General features: G+C 36.1%; 1 protein-coding gene across 1 annotated transcript in view; it reads left to right on the top strand.

The window, feature by feature from the left end:
• Positions 1–24,115, top strand: part of CCDC191 (coiled-coil domain containing 191) — a 98,922-nt gene that overhangs the window by 23,339 nt on the left and 51,468 nt on the right. The window contains 3 exon segments of the mRNA XM_079155418.1: positions 925–1,148; positions 4,295–4,448; positions 14,504–14,694. Coding sequence (XP_079011544.1) covers positions 925–1,148; positions 4,295–4,448; positions 14,504–14,694 — 569 coding nt within the window.

Below are 24,115 nucleotides of genomic sequence, written 5' to 3'. Positions count from 1 at the left end.
CAGAATGACCACATCTTTGCCATTTGTGAAGGACTAAGGCTGAACTGGAATTTATGTATGTGTGTGCAGTCTTTTTGTAACACTGAATTTCTGGTTGCCAAAAATGAAAAACAATGGTTTAAACCATTAAGTTATGCCTAATCAGCACTGGGGATGTAGAAACACTGGCCCAAATATCATCCTGGTTTGGATGTGTGACAAAAAGGAGGAGAGAAGATTCAATAAACTATATGACCATTGTACTGAAGTCTTATCCTAACTGGAGAGTAAGATAAGGGTAGAGTTAAGTGAAGCAGGATGGAAAAGACCATTTCTTAATTCATAACTAGTCAATCATTCAAAGAAGTGATAGGTTTAAAAACGTGAATGTGCTTATTCAGAAATATGTGCAAAGTTCATGTTTTTGGTCCAGAATCACTGGTGTGTTTAAATTATGAGGGAAATTAATAAAGAGTTGTACTGTTACCTAAGTCTATAAATCACTGTTCTGTCCTTCACAATGTAACCTCTAAAGAATACGCCTGTTCTTTCTTCCATTATAATTAGAATGCAGATAGAGCCAAAATAAAAAGCAGTCACCTTGAGTAATTCTTTGGGTGGGAGATCATTTCTAAATAAGAACTCAGTACTTGGAATCTGACCCAGTAGACCCAGATCAATGATTTGAGAGTCTGACCCAGTAGACCCAGATCAATGATTTCCCTGCTGCAGATCAATGATTTGAGAGTCTTCTGCATCTGACTTCATGTAAAACTGTATTGGCCTTTTCCCAGTAAACAAATCAATTCTCCCTATTCTACCAATAAACAGTGGGGCTCTGAGCCAGAATATTTCAAACTGGTTGTATTCTGAACTTCAAAATGTGTTCTGAATTTTGCAGCTCACTTCTTGAAAAGCTACATTTCACCCTTGTTGTATTCTAAGGTAAAGGAAAATCGCCTAAGACGTGAGAAAGAACTAGAATACCAGAGAACTGAAAAGGCCCTGAAAAAATCAGCCTTCCTGGAGGCTCAGTATCTGGTGCAAGAAGAGAAGAGAAGGAAGGCTCTGGAGGCCAAGAAAGAGAAGGAGGACATCCAAAGGGAGATGGTGAAGCTGCGGAGGGAGATTCTTGAGAGGCGACGCACTGTGGAGGAAACATGGAAAGTGTAAGCCAGCCTGACAAGCAGTGTGGTGGTTGTGTAAGGAGTGATTTTGGAAGCACTCTGAAGTTTGTAAAATGTACAAATATTGCAGTAACAAAACAAAAAAGGAAAATTCCACGGGCTGGGGACCTAGCATGAACAAGGACCTGGGTTCATTCCCCAGTACTGCCGAGAGAGAGGGAGAGAGACAGATAGACAGAAATCCCACTATGACATCATCTATTACATCATCTTAACAAATTAATTTTATTTATCTGTCTCCTCCTGATCTTGGCCCTGTTACATACTTAATTCCAACCATAAAGTACATTTAATTTGTTATCCTGCTATAATTAACACATTCTCTGACGTCCTTAGGTTTGTATACTACTCCAGAGTGGTCCTATACCATTCTTTATATAATGACCTCTTCCCTAACCTGCTAAGCATTTTGGTTATTTAGATTTTTCACCAATATAATATTATGATGAGCATCCTTGGCCTAAAGATTTTTTTATTCTTTGAATTACTCTAGGAATGTCATTAGTGAGTTAAAAGGCATAGATCTTTTTATGGCTCTTGAAACATTGCCAGATTGCTTTCAAAATGGGTTTTACTTATTTCCTTTATCACTGGCAGTGGGGCAGTTAACCACACTTCTCAGTATTGGGGAGTATCTCACTTTCAATACTTTTTATACTTTCAGTAGGCGTTGTACTGATTCAGATTAGTTTGCATTTCTTTGGTTGCATAATACCTTTAAGGTTCAACATGTTTCTTTATGTCTTATGCATGTTGAGTAATTGTGCCTTGTCCTACTGTGCATTGTGTTAGCACCTTATTTTCTGATAAACATACAGAAAGTCACCATTGCCTTACTATCACTGATAAGGAAAAAAAATATCTGAATGAGAGGAAAATGAAAATAATTCTCACAGGATATAGTACTATTATCCATCCTCATGCAGAAAATGAGCTTCAGTAAGTGAAATAATGAATGTATTTATTCTGAAAAATAACACTGATGCATGAACTGCTGAAGTCTTGGAACAACATGACTAAAGTGTCTGAAAACTCAAACTGAGAGGCTGGAAAGACCTATTGGATAATCCTTCCACCCCCATCAGCCTACACAACTCCTCCCTCCCCGCCTGTGTTCTTGATTGCTCTTCTTCTACCAATTTAAAACAGCTCAGCAGTGGACTCTTGCTTCACTTCTTCAAGTGCCAGGCTCAGGCCTCCTCCAGATGCCGTTCCTTTCAGAAAGCAATCACCAGTGTTTTAGTGAGTTCTTTCTAAGGTCAATCCTGCTTTTCAGATTGTACCCAAGCCCTGGAAAAACTAGGCTGACCTAAAATAAATTGTGAAAACAAGTAACACTTGATGGTAGCAGGATGCTGTGTTCACAATGGGCACTTGACAAATATTCATCGACCAGTCATTTCTTATAAAAGTTAAAAATCTTACCCATCATTACAGTAAGGAAGACAACATCCTTTACTTCTAGGTGGATGAACTGGTTTAAACTCTTCAGAAAGCAATTTGGTAATAAACAGGATGCCATAAAAATGGTATTATCCCTTGACCTGATCATTCCAGTACTAGAAAATAATCTAAAGTCCAGATATATGTTTATGAAGATGATTAAAATAATGTTATGCATAATAACAGCCATTAATAAAGTAGGAGAAATGATTAAATTATTATTGCACAATGAAGCAGGACTGACATGTTATCAGTGTTTATTTCTGGGAAGAAATATGGGTGGCTCTTATGCTGTTCTCATTTTTCACAATGAGCAGATGTTACTTTCGTAACAGAAATGTATTTTAAAAAATTCAGATCCATGGCATTAAAACTGTATTTCTTTAATGCCTACTATTCCCTGCCTCTAACCATCTAATATAACATCATTATTGAATTAGTCATTTGGAAAGAATAAGTAAGATGTTATTATTAATATATAAGGACTTCTAAATTTATTTGTAAGTAATCCTGAACTTCATTGTCTAGTTTTAAAATATTTCCTTCGAGATACTTATTAATTACAAAGGGAAAAATAATTTTACACTTATTTAATGCAACTTAATCAAGTGAAACAGTTAATATCACCAGGAATAAGACATATTATTATGTGCCCTGTGTATGCTATATAAGAAGGAATGAGGGCTGGGGTTGTAGCTCAGTGAGAGAGCACTTGGCCCAGCATGTGTGAGGCACTGGGTTCAATTCTCAGCACCAAATATAAATAAATTAATTAAATAAAGTTACATTGACAAATTAAAAAAAAATTTTTTTTAAATGAAGGAATGAGAGAATGTCTGTGTTCAGGCATCCCTCTCCATTTGAATTTCCACAACTGTAAAGTGAAGCTCCCAAAAGACTAGATGACTTGTCTGAGTTTTCTCAACTGGTTTGTGGCCAGAACCTAGAATCCTGATTCCTGACTAGGTGTTGTCTCTGCCACCTCATTCATAGTATCTACTTTATACACATACCTATGTAATTAACTACACCCCAATAAAAAAGCAGTAGCTGTGAGCTTTCTTCAGTTGGTGACTGAAAGAGGGATGGCCTGGATGAAGAGAAATAGAAGGGGTGGCAGTGAGAAAGAGGATGACAGAAAGATGAGTAACGAAGTTATTTAGAAGTTCTGGTTACTTACCTAAAGGCCTTTCTTTGTCATTGAATTTTACTTTTTCTCTGGTCAGCTATGTTAGAATTAATGTAGACTCTATTCTCTTCTTACTCAATTATACTTGGTTCTTTTATTATTTTTCTTCCTAGAAACCTTATAAAAGCCTAGTGACTTTCTTACTTGAGGTTCCTTTTGCCTCCTATCATGAAGAAAGAGAATGTATGTCTACATTAGAGAATACTTAGTAGTTGTTTACTCTCAAATTTCCATCAGAGTATGGCTAGATGTTAAACTGAATAAAAATATTTTACTAAAATATAGAGTTTTCTATTTGTTAAAGTATTTTATAATGATTTTATTTCATTTAATCTGCATTTTAAAAAGAACTAAGACTCATAAAAACACCCTACTATGTACTTTTAGAGGCAAATCTAAAATATGTCTCTTCAGTGCTCATTCCACTACAGTAGGTTGTAATTACTCATTGTTAATTCTATTATACATAAATGTATTTTTAAATTGTTATTAATAGAGAGAAGAAAAAGCAAGATGAAAATTCTCAAAAGAATCCAGAGAAAGGCATGTTTCCAAGCACTCACATTCTTTTGAATGAAGAAAAAGTTGCAAAAGAAAAAAAAAGGAAACTCAAAGAGTTATTAATCCAAACCTTTAAGGAAAATCACGAGGTAGGAATTATAGTGTCTCTTTTTTCAACATTCTGTAGTATAAATGAAAAGAAGGACCATCAGAGATGGGATAAAGTAAATGCTAAGCCCATGAAAGACTCATCCTAACTACCAAAATTGCCCACACTATTTGTTCTGTGTTGTCCAGCTGACCTGGGACATGGCTGTGCATTGGTTCCCCCTTCTGGAGTTATTCTTTTTATACTATAGAGAGCCTCGGTGAGGTCCTAGGAAACTGGCTGATAAATTTAGGACTCTTTCCTCAATGGCCATTTTCAAAATATCATTTAACTACATAGGTAACTCTCTGGCAATTTTTGAAAGTTTCACTTCTACCTTGATGTTCTCAAGGACCATTGTGGCCGGGTTATTCAGAAGGTAAAAGAACAGATTACTTGCCTTTCGTTAGCTCAAATCCCAAAGTAATGTTACATTTCTGTTTGCTTTTTCTTTCTAATGGTCTACATTTTATTTTACCTTTTTACTTTCTCTTTTTGTACAAATAACTGCCGTTTTGACATTAACAATTGAGTACCCTCCTTGGGCTCTTTTCAATGTTGGATATCTGATAAAAGTGTGAATTCAAGACTTATTACATTTCACGTGAAATAAATTACTGAAAGATTTGCAAATGAGATGGTTGGATGAGAAAAGATAAATATGTACAATATATATATATATAATTTTTTTTCCTACCTCCTTCAACACGGACCCCAGTGCCTTAGGTATTGCTGAAATGCAGTGAAAGTTAATAGAATGAACATGTGAATGAGCAGATTTGATTTTTTAAAAAAAGAATGATAGGAAGATTTTGAGTGATCTTGATAAACATAGGGATAGACTTACAAGGGCTCCAGGAATCAGTAATAGAAATTTGAATGTAATATGAGTAACTAAGATATGAGGAAAAAAACAAAGTAGCATAAATGATTTTTTAAAAGATAAGATATATTTAATGGCAGCCTTTTGGAATAATGGGTGGGAAGCCATAATTATTCAGATGTTGAACAACAAAAATTTGTTCAGTTTTGGTTGGAGAAATAGGGAATTGTGGTGGGAGGAAATGTTAAAATTTGGGGTTAATATTTTAAGAAAGACTGTCAAAACTCAGATTCTGCATCTTTGTGAGATAGATGGAGTTAGTGTTACTTATTATAAGAATAGGTAAGATTTCTAAGGGCATTAGGAAGAGAAATGAATATTAAGGGGACCATGTTGAGAAGCCAGAAAGAAAGTGCCATGATATATGAGAGATTAATATGACATTTTTAAAATATATTGAAATAAGAAGTCATATATGTTTTAGATGGAACTTCTATATATGAATGTTGGGCACATAGATAGTTTTAGAAAATTAGTGGTCCATCTCAGACAGACTACTTGGTTTTAAAAGGATGTGTCAATGTATTTAAAAAGGAAAAATGACAAATCATGAATAAATTATCTCCACTTTGCAACAGATTCTGCTTGATTTTTTTCCTCTACTTTATTACTTTTAAGATTTTATTTTGAGATAAATTTTTGGCATACAGAAAAGTTGCAAAAATAGTACAGAGTTCTTGAATACCCTTCACCCAGCTTCTCTCAATGTTAAAATCTTACATAAGTATAATATAATTATCAAAACTGGGAAATTAACACTTTTATAATACCATTTTGATACCATTAATTAAACAATAGACCCGATTAGAATATTACCAGTTTTCCTGCTGATGTCCTTTTATTGTTCCAGGATTCAAACCATGAATCCATATTGCATTTAATTATTATTCCTTAGTTTCCTCCAGTATGATAATTCTTCTGTAACCCTACTTCCTCCCCACCCCACCCCCACACCAGTACTGGCAGTTGAACCCAGGGGTGTTCTACCTCTGAACCACAACCCCCGCCCTTTTTATTTTATTTTGAGACAGGGTCTCACTAAGTTGCCCAGGATGGCCTCCAATTGTGATCCTCCTATCTCAGCCTTCTGAGACACTGGGATTATAGGTGTGTATCTCTGCACCTGAATCTTACCCTGTCATTTAAGACCTTGATATTTTTTAAGAGAATTGGTCAGGCATTTTGTAGAATTTGCATTTTCTGATGTGTTGCTTGCTGAGAATGAGATTATACATTTTTTATATTACTACTTAGAAGTGATATTGTGCCTTTCTCAGTATATCATATCAAGGAGTACATAATTATTGATGTTACCTTGATCTCTTGATTGGATGTGTTGCCTGGGTTTCTTCATTGTAAAGTTACTATTTTCCCTTTCATAATTAATAAGTGTCTCATAAGAGATAATGTAAAGCTATGTAAATATCCTGTTTCTCCTTAAAATGCTAGTCCATTAATTTTAGCATCCAGGGGTGGATCCTGCCTATGATCATTATTAATGCAGTAGTTATCAATGGTGACTTTGTATTTCCCTTATTTCTTCTAGGTTTATTAATTAAAATTCTTCTTTTCTGGAACTATCCCATCTCCCCCATTTATTTGTTTATGCATTTATTCATTTTATTTAGTACAGACTGATCACTTTATTCTATAGGTTGTAATCTAATATTGTTATTAACTTTAATATTTAAGTTGTTCCAACTTCGGCCATTGGGTAATCTTATAGGCTGCTCCTTTGCCCTTTCAACATGCTTCCATCCTTTTCGGAGCACATCCTTTCTTTATGGCACCACAAGATACTCCAGGCCCATATTTTATTTTCCTGGCATGAATCCTGAAATTGTCCATTTCTACACAGAACCTTTTTCGGAGTAGGGTCTTTAGAAACCAAGATCCATGTGCTCGCTGCTACTTTTGGGTTATCATTGTTTCTAGACCCTCTCAGCAGATAGGGCTAAGAAATGTTTGTTTGTCGGTACATTAACACATGCATACATGCACCTTCTGTTTATTTTTGCATATATATGTATTCATGTTAAAATTCATGAGCTCCTACTTAAACCTTTACAACACAGGGAGTCATGTCATTCTTCTCCCTTTTCTTATTTGTAACTTACTTCTGTTCTATCTGACTATGTATCAAGTAATTGTGAATTTATAATGATATTTTTATCACGTTTTTATTGGTGCATAATAGTTGTACATAACAGTGGGACTTGTCATAATGATATTTTCAATGCAAATCTAGCACCCAGGTTTCAGTGGAGCCTTTTCCCTCTTGCTGACTTGTAACTTCTTTCTCTGACAATGAGACACCCAGTTCTCATCATGCACATTCTATTTATACTTAGTTTAATACTAGTTTACTATAATCGAGTTTCAGAATTACTAACACATACCACTATGGAAGCAAACGTACTAACATATAATGTATAATATTTGCACAGTTATTTTGGTTTTAGCCTTCAGTATTTAGTCACAATATTATTTTCCAAAGTTACTTAGGTTAGTTCATTTCTTCCCCTTGCCCTTCACGGTGATGATGCTATTCATTTATACTATGAGTAGTGAACCTCTAATTTAGATTTCCCTAATAAATATGGGTATAACTGAGACATGGCGAAACTCCATCTACTAAATGCCGCACACTTTTATAAACTTGGCTGGACAGTCCTGGTAAATGCCACTGGAGTAGGCAGGCCCTCTGGGCTCACTGTGCTGGTCCTAGTCCATATTCCTAGCCTGGTTCTGAAGGAAACTAAAGCTGGCCTTTGGTAGTGAAAGCTGGATACTCAGCAGTGTACATATGGATTAAAAAGAGTAACAGGTCTAGGCAACTTACCCTGAACACCTAGACAACTGGACATTCTCATCAGCACCCTCAAAATATTTCACTAGAATAGCTGTATAGAATATTTGGAGGATGACTTTAAAGAATGCATTTCTAGTAGTTGTTCTGGTTCAGGTTTCCTTTCATTCCTGTAATTCTGTGCTTTGACTCTGGATTTTATTTGCCCCACCCCAAATGAAATCTTAATATCTCATTTGGGCCATGTTATTTAATGGGAGAACCTCAGAAATAGTGAATGCTCTCTTATCAAAATACAAGTTCAGGTGCAGCACTCTTCATACATCTCTCCTACCCATTTCATTGCCAGGTCTTTCTCTTGTATCAGAAACTTCTGTTTTTGTGTAGAAGTGTTCCACTTCTAGCCTATTCTAGTTTCTCTTTGATCTGTGGTAAAATCTCTTAGGGAGATTCAGCAACCCATGTGTCACTGCTAATTAGCAGAGACAACAAGGGATTAGCTGTGAAATTCTCACAGTATTTGAAAAGTGGGCTTCTTAATTCTCACTCTATTTTGTAATACATTTTTGTTTTTTTAATAATATTAGAAACTCTAAAAACTTTCTTGCTTATGAAAGTTGGAGAGAATAATGAAAGATGGGGTAACACTGACCTAAATCTTATTTTTCTGGGTGGAGGGAGATTTTGATTTGCTGATTTGGTTAGATTTTTCTGTTAGAAAGTAGGGTGATAATGACTCAAAGAAATCATTGTTGATGGTTTACTATGGCATAGCATCTTCCAAAAGCCCACCCCAAATTAAACCAATGGAGCATACAGATGAATGGAAAAGAAGCTTGCATTTTTTTCCTGACAGGATGATGAAAAATGTAGTTAAGTAACTCATTTAGATAGCATGATTCCTTTTCAGCGCTCTTGGTTTTATCAGAACTTCCTACACACCACTGAAGCAAAACCATTTCTGAACTGACAAGTAGCAACCATCCTCTCAGCAGTATCTATATTTGAGGAGGGAAGTGAAGGGAAAACCTCTTTGCAAATAAAACTAAAGAAACAAAGAAATGCCAGCACATATATGAAGAAGATGGGAATTCATGAAACTCTTCCCTCCAGGTTGATTGCCAAGGGCAATATGTGGCATACATTTTGGGAGGCATTTGAAGCATTACTACATATTACTTTATATAACCAACTCTAGAAATTTTCAAACTAAAATTTTGTCTATTTGGGCAAGAATGTTGCTTGTTTATTTTGATGTTGTTCTGCCTTTCCTCATCCTATGAGTAAACCAGATCTCCCAGAAGTTCCTATTCTTAAACATGTGGGTTATCTTTTTTTTTTTTTATCTTTTGAAAAAAGCACTGATTAAAATTTGCTTTAAAATGTGAAAAAAAGGGCCTTTGGCATAAATGAAGTCTGTTCTTTAAAGTTCTACAGAGAAGAATATCTTTTTCCCTAAACACTAGACTCTTGAGGTGAATATTCATAAGGATCTTGAGTAGGTGAGAAACAAATGACATCACGTCATTGTCTTCCTGTCAGACTACTCTGGGAGTGAACCAAGCATTTGTCTGATATATTTTGAGGTAAGCTGTGTTCTTGGAATAGTTTGTGTGTGTCCGTGGTGGAGAAGGTTGGGCCAGGACTAGGGATTGGTGAGGAAGAAATTCTTGAAGGGAAAGAGAAGGCAATGGGGAGCTGCAGGTCCCTAAAGATGAAGCTGTCATGAGAACTGGTCCAGGCTGTGTGGGGAAAGGAGCTCTACCTTTCCTTACTGTAGTCAGGCTGTGGGCTGTATTAAGGTCATTCTTTTTTAAAGGAGGCTAGAGACATCTATTGGTTAAACATTTACTATATGGTGAGACTAAAGAATTGCTGCCTGAAATTATACTACTTCTAGAGTGAAACAGAGTAAGTATCAGATAAATACAGCAATATTGTTGATTGAAACTTCTTAGCAGAATTAAGAAGAATTTACAAAATGTCCTTATGTTACTGGTACATATTGACACATTTATGGGTAAAATGATATAATGTCTGATGTCTGGGATTTATTTTTAAATACTCAAGGGAAAAAAAAGGTGGTGGGAGACAGACGGAACATGATTGGCAAAATGTTGTTAATTTTTGAAACAGAGTGAAGATTTATTCTTTTGTTCTACTTTTGGATATGTTTGTTAAATTTATGTAATAGGGCTTTTTTTAAAAAAGAAATTTAAAAGAAGGAGAAAAATTTAAATACAGAAGTTTCACACAGCAGTGATAGTTAAAAGTTTGAGTCTCTAGGCTTTTCCATGGAACCCAACAGCAAGTCCAGGCCTTAACACTGTATTCTAGGAACTGAGTTATTTCCTCTAATGTAATGAGCTATAGGAATATATATGGTTGTGGGTGGACTGATGTCATGATTTCTTCTCTATTCTTTTGGGCAAAATTATGAAATCAGGAATAGGATGGATCACAGGGTACTTCTTGCCAAATTAAGGGCGAGTCCTTCCCACTGGAAATTTTTTTGCCATGGTAAAGATCCTCCTCTACCCAATCCCCAGGCTATTTGTCACATCTGTGGGGTCTATTCCTTAGCTACAGTGGCCCTTAAAAGGAAGAAAAGAAGTTGGGGAGTGCTTCCTTTTGTAGCAATAGAATGTCTGTCTTTTGGGAATAGGAGCAACAGGAGTTACTTGGAGGTGAGGGGTGGAGTGGCTTCCTTCCTGACATTTGAGCCTTGGCCAGCTCCCCTAGACCACTAGTTGCACCAGTTAGTTCCACTCAGTGAAAATAAATTGTAAACTTGTTGACATTTTTGTCCTCTTTACAATTCATTGTTTATTTTTCCATGACGGAGAATTTTGATGCAATTATTACTGAGCTTTCTGACAAAAGGGAAATAGCTGAGGAATTTTGATGAGTTATCCACTTCATTAATCAGAACAAGCATCTCTAGTGACAGGGTTAGAATTACAATGAAGATTAGATAGCAAATTGCTGTTCCACCTAACGTCAATCATTTGCAGTGACAGCAGTGTGATTACACTTCAGGGAAGAGCTTTTCTTGCCAACAGAATGAGGGCAACTCCAGTGCAGGTAATAAATTTAGCAGGGCGAGCTGTCATTTCTTCTCTTGAGTGGAATCCTTAACAACCAAATGATGTCTTGTGGAAGATTTTGAGGGGAGGAAAGCATTCACTTAAAACTTTCTAAATTTCACATTGTAGTATTTTATTTTAAAAATTATTATAGATAGGTACTTAGGAACAACTCATCCCCATGGTGATTTTTGGTACTTCTTTTACCTATATCAAGTCTTAGTTATTGAAGTTACTGATAAAGAAATGGTAGAAGTTAAGAAATGAATATATAGCTATATTTGAGAATGTATCGAAAAATGTTTTAAAAATCTCATACAGAAAGACAGTAAGAAAGAAATCAGTCTAGTTATGAGCTGGTTAAAATTTTAAGGTCTCCTGGTTTAAGTGGGATATATTCCTCTTTCAACCTGGTTATGGTGTTAAATAATAGTCCTGTTTCAAAGAGCAAAGACATAGAGCACTATTGTAGGGCTAGAATGTAGAACTGAAAAAGAGAGGCAGACCTGGAAGCAGCAGAGTTAGGTGGGGGAGGGAGGGGGGATAGAGAGACTAAATAGATCATGTCAGCAGAAGTATGCCACTTCTCGTCCCTTCGAAATACAAACAAGGGCTGAGAATGGATTCCTTTTCCAAGTACATTCATGGGACTCATGTTCACCTGAATAATGTTTGCTGTGAATCAAGAATAACTAAGCAGCTATCTTTGATTTGTATTTTATTTCCTTTTATTTAAATTTTAATAGGAATGCTTTTTTGAGCAGGCAAGAAAAAAATCAACAGCAAGTCAATTTCAAGAAAACAGTTGCTCTGTGGATCTATCACTTTACTGCTGTTAACTTCTGTGTCATGAAATTGAATAGACCTTTAAAACTAATTTCGCACTTGAAATCTCAACCTAGGTATTTTTTTAAAAATATATTGACTAAAGAATTTATAAGCTCCAATTTTTTCCCTCCTAAGTTCAGATAAGCTTCTAATCAGTGCTCTTCCTCCATGTTATGTTATACAGAGAGTTTTCTTTCATTACAAAAGCAGCAAAGAATTTGCCCTTCATTTTTAGGATTGGCTCATTACCAAATAGATTAATCAGGATAACAGAATATTTCAGTTGTAGTCTCAGGTATACCACTTTCTATTCCTTTCTCCCCTAGCTAACTCAGGTATACCACTAACTCTTTACTTTGTGAATTTAGTCACTGAACCTTTCTCTACTTGAAGTTTTAACTTGCTGAGGTAAATCATAAGAATATTCTCAATTTCTATTTTGTCATGTTCTAAGAATTAATAAAATTACACATGTATAAAAGATAAAGGGCTGAGGATATAGTGTAGTGGTAGATCACTTGCCTAGCATTAGGCCCTGGGTTTGAAGACTGCAAAAGTAAAAATAATAATAATACATGGAAATTGCTTAAGCTTTACAGAGAAGATGACTGTAAAAATCCAAAGATACTACTAGTAGTGTTATTGTCTAGGTAGATTTTGTTTGTACTACTTCATCATTAGAAATAATCCAAGAGACCAGTCATGGTGGCACACACCTATAATCCCAGCAGCTTGGGGGGCTGCAGCTGGAGGATCACAAGTTCAAAGCCAGCCTCAGCAACAGTGAGGCATTAAACAACTCAGTGAGACCTTGACTCTAAATAAAATACAAAATAGGGCTGGGATGTGACTCAGTGGTCAAGTGCCCCTGAATTCAATCCCCAGGACCCCCCTGCCGAAAAAAAAAAAAAAAAGAAGAAGAAGGGGGGGGAGATAATTCAAGAGTTAAAATTAGAGCTAGTTATGCATAGAATATTTACCTAGTCATCCAATAAGAATCTCTTAACCTGGTAAATAGACATAGGTTATTTTCTTTTGACAGTGTCACATGTCAACATCATTTGTATGCCATATTTTGTGAGATAAAAAATAATGGAAAAAGCATATCCCCTCAATCTGGCAGCTGTTTTCTCCTTGTTATGATTTCAAGGCATATCCTGTATTCAGTAAATCTACTTTTCTCCCTCCCTTTCTCCTTTTCTTCCTTCCTTCCTTTTCTTCCTTCCTTCCTGACTTCCTTCCTTCCTTCCTAAGATCTAAGATGAAGGTCTGGAAAATGTGCCCTCATTTGATATAATGACAAAGGAACATTATTTTTTAAGTTTGTCATGATTTCTCCCAATGAGAAAGTATGATAAAGAATATCGTGTATTTTTACAAAGAAGGAAGGAGTAAAAAGGCTGTCACTGCTGATGTCTTTGAAGCTGGTTATCAGGCATCACTCATATTTCCTATAAAGTCGCTTCCCATGAGGTCACCTCCTGTTTAGTCTCCCCACACTCAGATCTGCCATTCCTGTTTAGGGACCTAGTCACTTCTCTCAGGAGGCTCATGGTTTAGTGGAAATCAGTGAACTGATGATTATGACACAGTGTGATGAGTTTTTTGACTGAAGAAAGCATAGATGGCCTTGGGAACACAGTAGGTGGACAGTTACATTTGGGGAGAGGGTAGGTAATAGAAGAGCTTTCTGAGAGAGGTGACTCCTGAAGTAGGCAGAAAGAGGACAGAAAAGAACTATGGAAAAATTAGCATGAACATAGATAGTAAACTGTGAAATAATATGGTTGGTATTAAGACCAAGAACTGAAAGGAAGGAACATAAATTTAGTTGTAAAGATAGAATAGATAGATAAGAACTAGGTTGCAGTGATTTTCTTAGACTAGGATCATGAGTAAGGTACTACACTGGTGGACCTTGTCTAAGTTGCTGTCAGATATACATATGGTCTCTCTAGACCTCCTCACTGAAGTCAAACATGGTCATGAGTAGCCCAGCTAAAATTGTTCTTTTAGTTATCTTGTTAGTTATCTTTTAACTTTGCAGGGGACATCAGTATAGGACTTCAGTGGTGCCAGTAACAGGAATGAATTAAATGGTTGACATTTTAAGCTCCAAGACAGCCTGGCAATGCATGTTGGAAGCAGGTCTTTCAAGGTTCTCAAGCCCTTTAGTTTATGTCTTAGATATTACCTGTGTCTCCAGCTTCTCATAGGACTGGTGCCTCACAATGGAAATTTGGAATTTTGGTTTAATCTGTGAACACTTCAGTTGCATGACTTGAATATATCTCATCACTAGAAGCATAAAAGAACTTTGTTCTCTTCCATCAAGATCACAGTTTCTAGATTTGTTAGAAAAAGTGTGAGGGGAAAATCTGAGAAAAGAGCTCTCAATGCTAAATATTAGAAACTCATTAGTGGTGATTTTCCAAATATTTCTACTGCAGTGTCAAAAACGGTATTTCTCTGCCTGGCACAAGCTGATTCTTGATCATAGGATTAAGCTGGGGAAAGCTGGAACCTTGTCTGACTGGAAGCTCCAACTGAAGGTCCTGAGAGCCTGGAGAGACTACACAAGATCCCAGAAGCTGGAGAGGGAGAATCAAGCCTTGGAAAATGATCTTAGGGAAGAAAACAGGTACCATTTCTTATACCATGAAAATCCTTCTAGTGTGTTTATCTAAGGCATCTTTTCCTCCTGAATGATCCAGAAAAAATTCTAAAAATGCTCATTAGAATCATCTTAACTACTTATAATATTTGGTAATTAGTTTTTTCTGTCACATTTCAACTAGAAATTTAAGTGAAAATTACAAGCAAACAAAATTATTATTTGATTAAAATATACTAATGTACCTGATTTTCATTCTTTAAAGGAAGCAAGTATTAGACTTTTCCCTAATGCTAATGTAGCCACATTGCACCTTGGACCATCTTACACGTCCAACGAGGGAGTTTGATTTATATGCCAATAAATTTCATTGATAGAAATCACTGTCTGCACATAGAATGTTAATTAAGGACACAGGGAACATCCATCTGGAAGGGCCAACCTGCCAAGAGTGATTCCTCCCACTCTATCTTTTGTTCCACACCTTATTTAGAGATTTTTAATGTTTTTATATTGGTTCCCTCTTATGCTTGTAACAAGCACAGGAGACAAAATTTATCTTTAAATGAAGCTTTCTTTATTCCGTCATAAATTAAATACATTTTCTTCTCATTTCCAAGTTCATCTTTTTACTCTGTTTGTTTGTTTGATGGTGCTGGTTATTGAACTCAGGTCCTCACACATGCTAAGCACACACTACATGCCACATGCTCTACCACTGAGCCAAACCTCATCCCCCTTCCCCCCAGACTTCATCAACTTTATATTCTAGAATCAATATCATAGCTATAGAAGGAGTCATCTGTTTATTTGGGGGATTCATGTTCTTAATGTGTAAACATTTTCTCCTGGCAACTCTGACATTCTTTCAGAATGAATTGTGGAAGTAGTGTTACATAGAAAGAATGGTGCCCCTGGAGCTGTGCAACTTCGTGACAGCGTCAGACCCTGGGAAAGTACACAGGAGACTGGCACGCGCCCCTACATCGTTGTATGGGGGAAACAAGATCTAGTACAGGTGTTGAGCTCTACTGCAAATGGAGGGAGATATCTCCTTTTGCTGCTAAGAATGTGGCACCGGAAAGTGTTGCTGTGGCCAAGGAGGCTTCTTAAGAGTGCCAGGAAAAACTTTGTCAAGAAGGTGGGATTTGATCTGGGTTCTGTGTGGTAAACATGATGGTTCTAGGTGGGTTTGGGCAACTGGGTGGTGGCATGAAGTATAGCCATCTGGATTGAATGGAGATCATTAAGCATGTAGTTGTCAAGTCCATCAGTTTCTGAATGCCAGAACAGTTTCTTTAAATGCCAGAACAAGGTAGGTCTTCTTTAATAATAAAGGTGAATTCTGGAAGTTTTTTCTTTTTTAGTGAAAGTGTGTCTTAGTCACCCTTTCTGCAGTATGCTGGGTGAAATCTTCAGTGTAGAGGGTAGGGGTAGTAGGTGAGGGGAAGATAGGTTAGTGTAGGAATCTCTTCTATAATTTGTTTCCAAATGGGCCCAATGATTGATACAAGGAATTGGGACAGTTGCCTCCTGAAAAATGAATGATGGCAGGATTTGTTGGACAAAGCAGGCAAACTGGAGGTGTTATAATGTGGAAGCAATGTGAGTGAGGGCATAAAGTGAATAGAATCTGAGATGGCAAAGTTGAAAGCAGACTGTGAGATTTACATGCTAGAGGAAACTTGTAGAAGAAAAATCTGGAGAATTTAGGATTCCATTCCAATTAAACTGTTTAAATATAAAAGCACTAAATGGGGATTTCATAATAGCATGACGTGCCAATTTTTTTTAAAAAAAGATCTCAGAACTTTGCATCTCATATCTGTGAATTATTTTCAGGTGTCTATTTTTAAATGTTCAGAATGGGTACCAATTTTTTTATAACTACCAGAGTTAGAAAATATTTAACTTATAATAATTTTTTACTACAAAGCTTTAGAACAAAAAATATCCTAGATCAGGAAGGCACCTCAAGAATTGTCTGATCTAGCCTCTCATTTCACAGATGATGAAAAGAAGACCCAGAGAGAATAAGTGACTCTGCCAATCCCAAAGCTAACAGTAGCTAGTCCAGGACTAGAGCCCTATCTTTTTGATTCTGAGTCAGATACTTTTTTCTATATCACACTATTAAAATAAATAGTGTCTAGGTTATGATTCCCTAATACAACCCCTTTTTCAACTGTTTTGCAATTTAGATTATAACAGATAAAAACTAAGATGGATAAATTATTAAATGACAGGTCATCCTAGAAACCTGAGAAAAAAGAAGCTATTCTACCCAGACTTTCCTTCATGCCACTTTCCTCCAAATCCTTGGCTCTCTGCGTGTTGGTAGAGTTTTCAAGCCTTTTTTCTTAATAGTGATCTCAAGGGAGAGGAGAGAGCATTTATTAAAACGAGTTCATCATATAGAAACTTAACTCTTACCACATTGGCAAAATACACTGACTTGGGGCCCTATCCCCTGGATGTCCTTGAAATCATTTGTTATATATGTTATTCAGATATTAGCTGAGTCCTCATCCTCCATCTCCTGCACCCACATTGGTTTTGTCCCCTGAGATTTGCTCTCACTGACCTTGTCCCTTATGCAGGGCTTAGCCTTGCAGGCTTTTTATTTATTTATTTTTTTATTTTTAATTCTTCACGCTTTCTCTCTGAAACAACAAAAATCCCTTTCTTCTTATTCATAATTTAGCAACCATCTTTTCTTATTGAGCCTGTGCTCAGAGTCTCACCTCCATTCCAAGGGTTCATCCATTTCTTTCTTCTAAAAATGCATCTTGTTTTCCCTAATAGGAATTATGGACACTATTTTTATCTATCTCTTTTCTTTTAAAAGTAGGTATTGTAACTAATAGTATTATAAAATTTTAATATGAAATTATGACACAATTTCAACATTAACAAATATTTCCAACCCAAGGATTAATTTCTTTGGGTAATAAAATAAACTTCTAATATTTACAAACCTTTGACACAGTAATATTGAAATTCGAACTGTACTTTCAGTTTCCTTAGCATGCTTTGCAAATTGGTTCCAGATCTTCTATTCCTCCTCTTTCCCTTCCTCCTTGCATTTACAGCCAGCTCTAGAGAAAACTAGGAAAAAGCAGGATTTGTTTTCAACATTCTCTGCCAACCTTTCTTGAGCCCTGCTTCCCACATTTCTCCATTCTTCCTTTGGAAGTATCTCTGCCCTTCCCTGTATTAAGCTCCACAACCTCTTCAGTCTTGCCCTCTCTTGCACAGGTGTCCTGGGCCTTGCCTGGAGCATGCTTTTTGTCTATTTGTCCCTCAAGCCCCTTACTCTTTGTTTCTGTAATCCTCAGTTGTCAGGCATTCTTCATTTTCAGCACTCCTAATTTCAGCCTTCTTTGGGGCAATAATTTATGGAGTGCCTCTGTTAATCATGTTCAGTTGTCCTTTCCTCTTTGCTTACCTGGTATCCAGGTGAGCCGCCAGAAGCCATGCCGCCATCTGCAGCTGATAAACCTCCTGATATATCTATCTGAGAGGCAGGAGGACCAGACTTGTGTTGCCTGACTTACTTTAAAAATTCTTTAAAGCAGAACTGCCTTATCTTCCACTTTTCCCCTGGGGGCTGCCTAGTGCATTATTTAATGCATTAGCTTGCTCATTCCTATTCTTGCTGAACCTGCTCATCCCAAATGCAGCTGTTCTTGTCACTGCTGCTTTTATGTTCTACACCAGATTTCAGCACTCAATCACATCACTAGTATATGTTTTTTTATTATTTCCCATTCCCTTTTTTAAAAATTCAAGACTTTTTTTAGACCTCTGATAGTCTTGCCCTAAGATAACATTATTACCTTATGTGTGAATTTTGTTTTATATTTTCAGATTCTTTTTTTTATTGAATTAGATTCTGAAAATAAAGTTCTTTTAGGTTAGGCAATGTAGGGCTTATTGACACCATTTCTGAGGATGAATCTACAGCTTAGAAACTTCAGATGCTTGCCTGTGTCCCAGATCTGGTTAGTGTTCTTCTGACTTCTAGGTTCTAAATTATGCACTTCTCACTAAGTATCATTTGAGGTGTGGATCCTGGGTAGCACAGTTCACACATTCCTTTTTAAACCTTTTGTATTTTATGTTCTTAGGTCTGCAGAGGCAGCCTTCCTCTGCATGCCTGCATGCAGTTATATAATTGTGATGATCAATTTATATACTCTTGCTAGAAATTTTCTGATTTTAGCTTGCAAGCATATTAGGACAGGCTGTTTTCCATAAGGGAACTCTGTCCTTCATTTTATAATTATCTGGAAACTATGTCTGAAACCATTTCTTTAAGTGAAGTTACTCAAGTAAATTGCATATGACTAAGGTTTTAGGAAACTTGGGTTTTGTTTTGTTTTGTTTTGTTTTACTTTTAGAATTATTAATGGTTTGTGTATCATCTTTCAAAAAGTATAGAAACTGCCTTATGTGGAACATCGTTACTCTACTAAAATGAACTGCAAGGCAGAAGGAGTGGAATCAGCCTTGTCTCTGGATTCCTAGCTTCTCTGCTTCTGTCCATCATCTGAACCCACAAACATAGGCATCTTAACTACATTTTCAAATCTCTACATAACCATTATAGAGTGTACTCCCAAGCACTACAGCGAACATACATTTTTTTACTCTTTTTCAAAAAACATTTTTAGTCTCATTGTAGTTACAGAAATGTTCTTTTCTTTGCCTTTTCATAGTGTCCAAATAATCTTTTCCCTGACAGTCAAATACCCAGTGCTGATTTTGGCTGTTTTTGCTGTAAAAACAAGAAATTAGCACATCAGGTAAATTTCACACTCCTTCTTGAGCAGATTGATGTAAATTGAATTTCACATTAATCAGAGCAATGTACTTCTATCCTGTGGAAATTTATGATTTTTTACTCACTTAAAGAAAGTATTAGGGCTGGGGTTGTGGCTCAGCGCTTGCCTAGCATATATGAGGCACTGGGTCCAGTTCTCAGCACCACATATAAATAAATGAATAAAATAAAGGTATATCCACATCTAAGAAATTTTTTAAAAAGAAGGGATTATAGGGTTTTTTTGTTTCTCTATACAATGGTATTTTTAGAGCTTTGTTCTTACCTGCATCATTATCTAATTTATTGTTTTTATTCTAAAATTTTTAATTCAAGATTATTCTGTTTCAAATACTTACTTTCCATTAAAGTAAAATATTATATACCAATGTTTATTATAACTACAGCATACTTTTATTATAAAAACCACTAATCACCAAGTATTTTTTTGAGTATGTATCATCAATGCATTATAAAGATCAATTAGATATAATGAAATATGCTATTAGCAGATGGCTTAGCTGGTTTTCTGCTGCTATAACAGAATACCACAGACTGAATAATTTATAAACAATAGAAGTTTATTTGGCTTATGGTTTGGGACCCTGGAAAATCCAAGAGCATGGTACTGGCATCTTGCCAGGGCTTTTGTGCTTTGTTCTAACGTGGTGGAAGGACAAACAAACATGCACATCGAAGAGAGAGGAAATCAGGACAAACTCATCTTTTTATCAGGAACCCACCCTCTAGATAACTAACCTACCCACCTCCACCTTCTTTCTCTACCCCCTATGATAAGAGCATTTATCTATTCATGAGGGCCCAGCCTTTTATGGCTTAATTACCTTTAAAAGGTCCCATTTCTTCATACTGGTTATAGTAGTGATTAAATTTCAGCATAAATTTATATTCAGCATAAATTTGAATATACCATAATGTTTATGGTATATTCAAACCATAAACAGCAGAGTTGCTTATTTAAAGAAATCTAGACAAGTTTAGAACAGAAATATCAGTGTATCTCTGGTATAAAGGTAAATACTATTAAATGAAACTTGTTTGTTTCAGTTATATATTATATATATTTTTGTTTCCTTTACACACAAACTGGTATATTGAGTCACAGCATGACTTTTATTTTAAACTGCAGGTGGCATTCAAAAGAGGTTTAAAAGTCATGTAAGCATTAAGGATTTTAGAAATGTTCTCCTGACTCATTGATTTTAGAACTTTATGATTTTCTTGATATGACCCCAAAGAGTCCATGAGAATTAAGCATTATATATATATTTAACAGAAATTTATATGCAGTGTTATAGATAACTTAACACTAGTCACCTTTACAAGATAAAATCAAGTACATATCTAAGCAATATTAGATTTTAAACCCCCAGATTGATCCCTAATGCCATGTAATAGGTTCCAAGCTTCCAGATCACTTTTTCAGGAATAACCTTCCACTTGTAGGTAGATCTGAGAGACATCTGCTTTAGTTCTTGACTAGCTGCCACCAAAGTGTCTCCTAGTAAAGATTTCACTCACTTCTCCTAATATTTATAAAGTTTCTGGGAATGAAAGAAACTTTTCCTCAGGAAGAGTTAGATGATGAGTTTCATGAGAGCAAGTGCCTGGTCTTTAACTTTCATGGATGTCTAGTAATAGCAAGCATTTTCACAGTACTGTCATTCATTCAGTTCAAAGGTTTTAAATGAATCCTTCTCTTTAATGAATCATTCCCCTACCAAATCTTTCATTACAAGACCTACTCTCATAGTTTTATCTATACTTTTATAAGTTATACTTAATTACTGACAATTCATTTGTTAAGTGACAAAGTTTTGTTCCTTTTCCTCTCTCCCAAACCTACCTTCCTTAGCTTTCCAGTTGAATCTCTATCCCTCAGGCATTCCTCTTTTTAAAATAGTTATTTACATACCTATTCTTTTTGCTCCTTCCCCTCCAAAAACTGTCAGAAACATTTCATGGTTATCAAAAAAATTAATATTCCTTAGTGACATGATAGAACAGAATATTCATCTTTTTTTTATTATTTAAGCAAATGGGATACATGTTTCTCTATTTATACATGGAGTCAAGGCATACCATTTGTGTAATCATAAATTTACATAGGGCAATGTTGTTTGATTCATTCTGTTATTTTTTCCCTTCCCCCACACCCCTCCCACCCCTCTTTTCCCTCTATACAGTCCTTCCTTCCTCCATTCTTACCACCCTCCTTATCCCTAACCCTAAACCTAACCCTAACCCTAACACTAACCCTTCCTACCCCCATTATATGTCCTCATCCGCTTATCAGCGAGATCATTCATCCTTTAGTTTTTTGAGATTGGCTTCTCTCACGTAGCATGATATTCTTCAATTTCATCCATTTGCCTGCAAATTTTATCATTCTTCATGGCGGAGTAATATTCCATTGTATATATATGCCACAGTTTCTTTATCCATTCATCAACTGAAGGGCATCTAGGTTGGTTCCACAATTTGGCTATGGTGAATTGAGCAGCTATGAACATTGATGTGGCTGCATTACTGTAGTATGCTGATTTTAAGTCTGATGGGTATAGGCCAAGGAGTGGGATAGCTGAGTCAAATGGTGGTTCCATTCCAAGCTTTCTGAGGAATCTCCATACTGCTTTCCAGAGTGGCTGCACTAATTTTCAACCCCACCAGCAATGTATGAGTGTACCTTTTCCCCTCATCCTCGTCAACACTTATTGTTGCTTGTGTTCTTGATAATCGTCATTCTAATTGGGGTGAGATGAAATCTTAGGGTAGTTTTGATTTGCATTTCTCTTATTACTAGAGATGTTGAACAGTTTTTTATGTATCTGTTGATTGCTTGTACATCTTCTTCTGTGAAGTGTCTGTTCATTTCCATAGCCCATTTGTTGATTGGATTATTTGTATTCTTGGTGTAGAGTTTTTTGAGTTCTTTATAGATTCTGGAAATTAGTGCTCTATCTGTAGTATGAGTGGCAAAGATTTTCTCCCACTCTGTAGGCTCTCTCTTCCCATTACTGATAGTTTCCTTTGCTGAGAGAAAGCTTTTTAGTTTGAATCTATCCCAGTTGTTGACTCTTGCTTTTATTTCTTGTGCTATGGGAGTCCTGTTGAGGAAGTCTGATCCTAAGCCACCAAGTTGAAGGTTTGGACCTACTTTTTCTTCTATAAGATGCAGGGTCTCTTGTCTGATTCTGAGGTCCTTGATCCATTTTGAGTTGAGTTTTGTGCAGGGTGAGAGATAGGGGTTTAGTTTCATTCTGTTGCATATGGTTTTCCAGTTTTCCCAGCACCATTTGTTGAAGAGGCTATCTTTTCTCCATTGCATATTTTTGGCCCCTTTGTTTAGTATGAAAAAATTGTATTTATTTGGGTTTGTGTCCATGTCCTCTATTTTGTACCGTTGATCTACCTGTCTATTTTAGTACCAATACCATGCCGTTTTTGTTACTATTGCTTTGTAATAGAGTTGAAGATCTGGTATTGCCATACCCCCTGCTTTGCTCTTTCTGCTGAGGATTGCTTTAGCTATTCTGGGTTTTTTATTCTTCCACATGAATTTCATAATTGCTTACTCTATTTTCTTTAAGGTACATCACTGGGATTTTAATTGGAATTGCATTGAATCTGTATAGCACTTTAGGTAGTATGACCATTTTGACAATATTAATTCTGCCTATCCAAGAACATGGAAGATCTTTCCATCTTCTAAGGTTTTCTTTAATTTCTTTCTTTAGTGTTCTGTAGTTCTCATTGTAGAGGTCTTTCACCTCTTTTGTGAGATTGATTCCCAAGTATTTTATTTCTTTCGATGCTCTTATGAATGGGGTAGTTTTCCTAATTTCTCTTTCTGAAGATTCATCACTTATGTATAAAAATGCATTGGATTTATGAGCGTTGATCTTGTAACCTGCTACTTTACTGAATTCACTTATGAGTTCTAAGAGTTTTCTGGTGGAATTTCCAGGTTCCTCTAAATATATAATCATGTCATCAGCGAACAGGGATAGTTTGAGTTCTTCTTTTCCAATTCGTATCCCTTTAATTTTTTTGTTTTGTCTCATTGCTCTGGTTAGAGTCTCAAGAACGATGTTGAATAGAAGTGGTGAAAGAGGGCATCCCTGCCTTCTTCCAGTTTTTAGGGGGAATGCTTTCAGTTTTTCACCATTTAGAATGATATTGGCCATGGGTTTAGCGTAGATGGCCTTTACAATGTTAAGGAATGTTCCCACTACCCCAATTTTTTCTAGTGTTTTGAGCATGAAGGGATGCTGTATTTTATCAAATGCTTTTTCTGCATCTATTGAAATAATCATGTGATTCTTAACTTTTAGTCTGTTGATATGGTGAATGACATTTATTGACTTCCAGATGTTGAACGAACTTTGCATCCCTGGGATAAAACCCACTTGACCGTGATGCACTATCTTTTTAATATATTTTTGTATGCGATTTGCTGAAGTTTTGTTGAGAATTTTTGCGTTGATGTTCATTAAGGATATTGGTCTGAAATTTTCTTTTCCTCCATGTGTCTCTGTCTGGTTTAGGTATCAGGGTGATATTGGCTTCATAGAATGAGTTTGGGAGGGTTCCTTCCTCTTC

This window comes from Sciurus vulgaris, assembly GCF_902686455.1.
Source record: "Sciurus vulgaris genome assembly, chromosome: 10".
NCBI classification, from domain to species: domain Eukaryota; kingdom Metazoa; phylum Chordata; class Mammalia; order Rodentia; family Sciuridae; genus Sciurus; species Sciurus vulgaris.
This window is presented reverse-complemented; position numbering and strand designations above follow the sequence as displayed.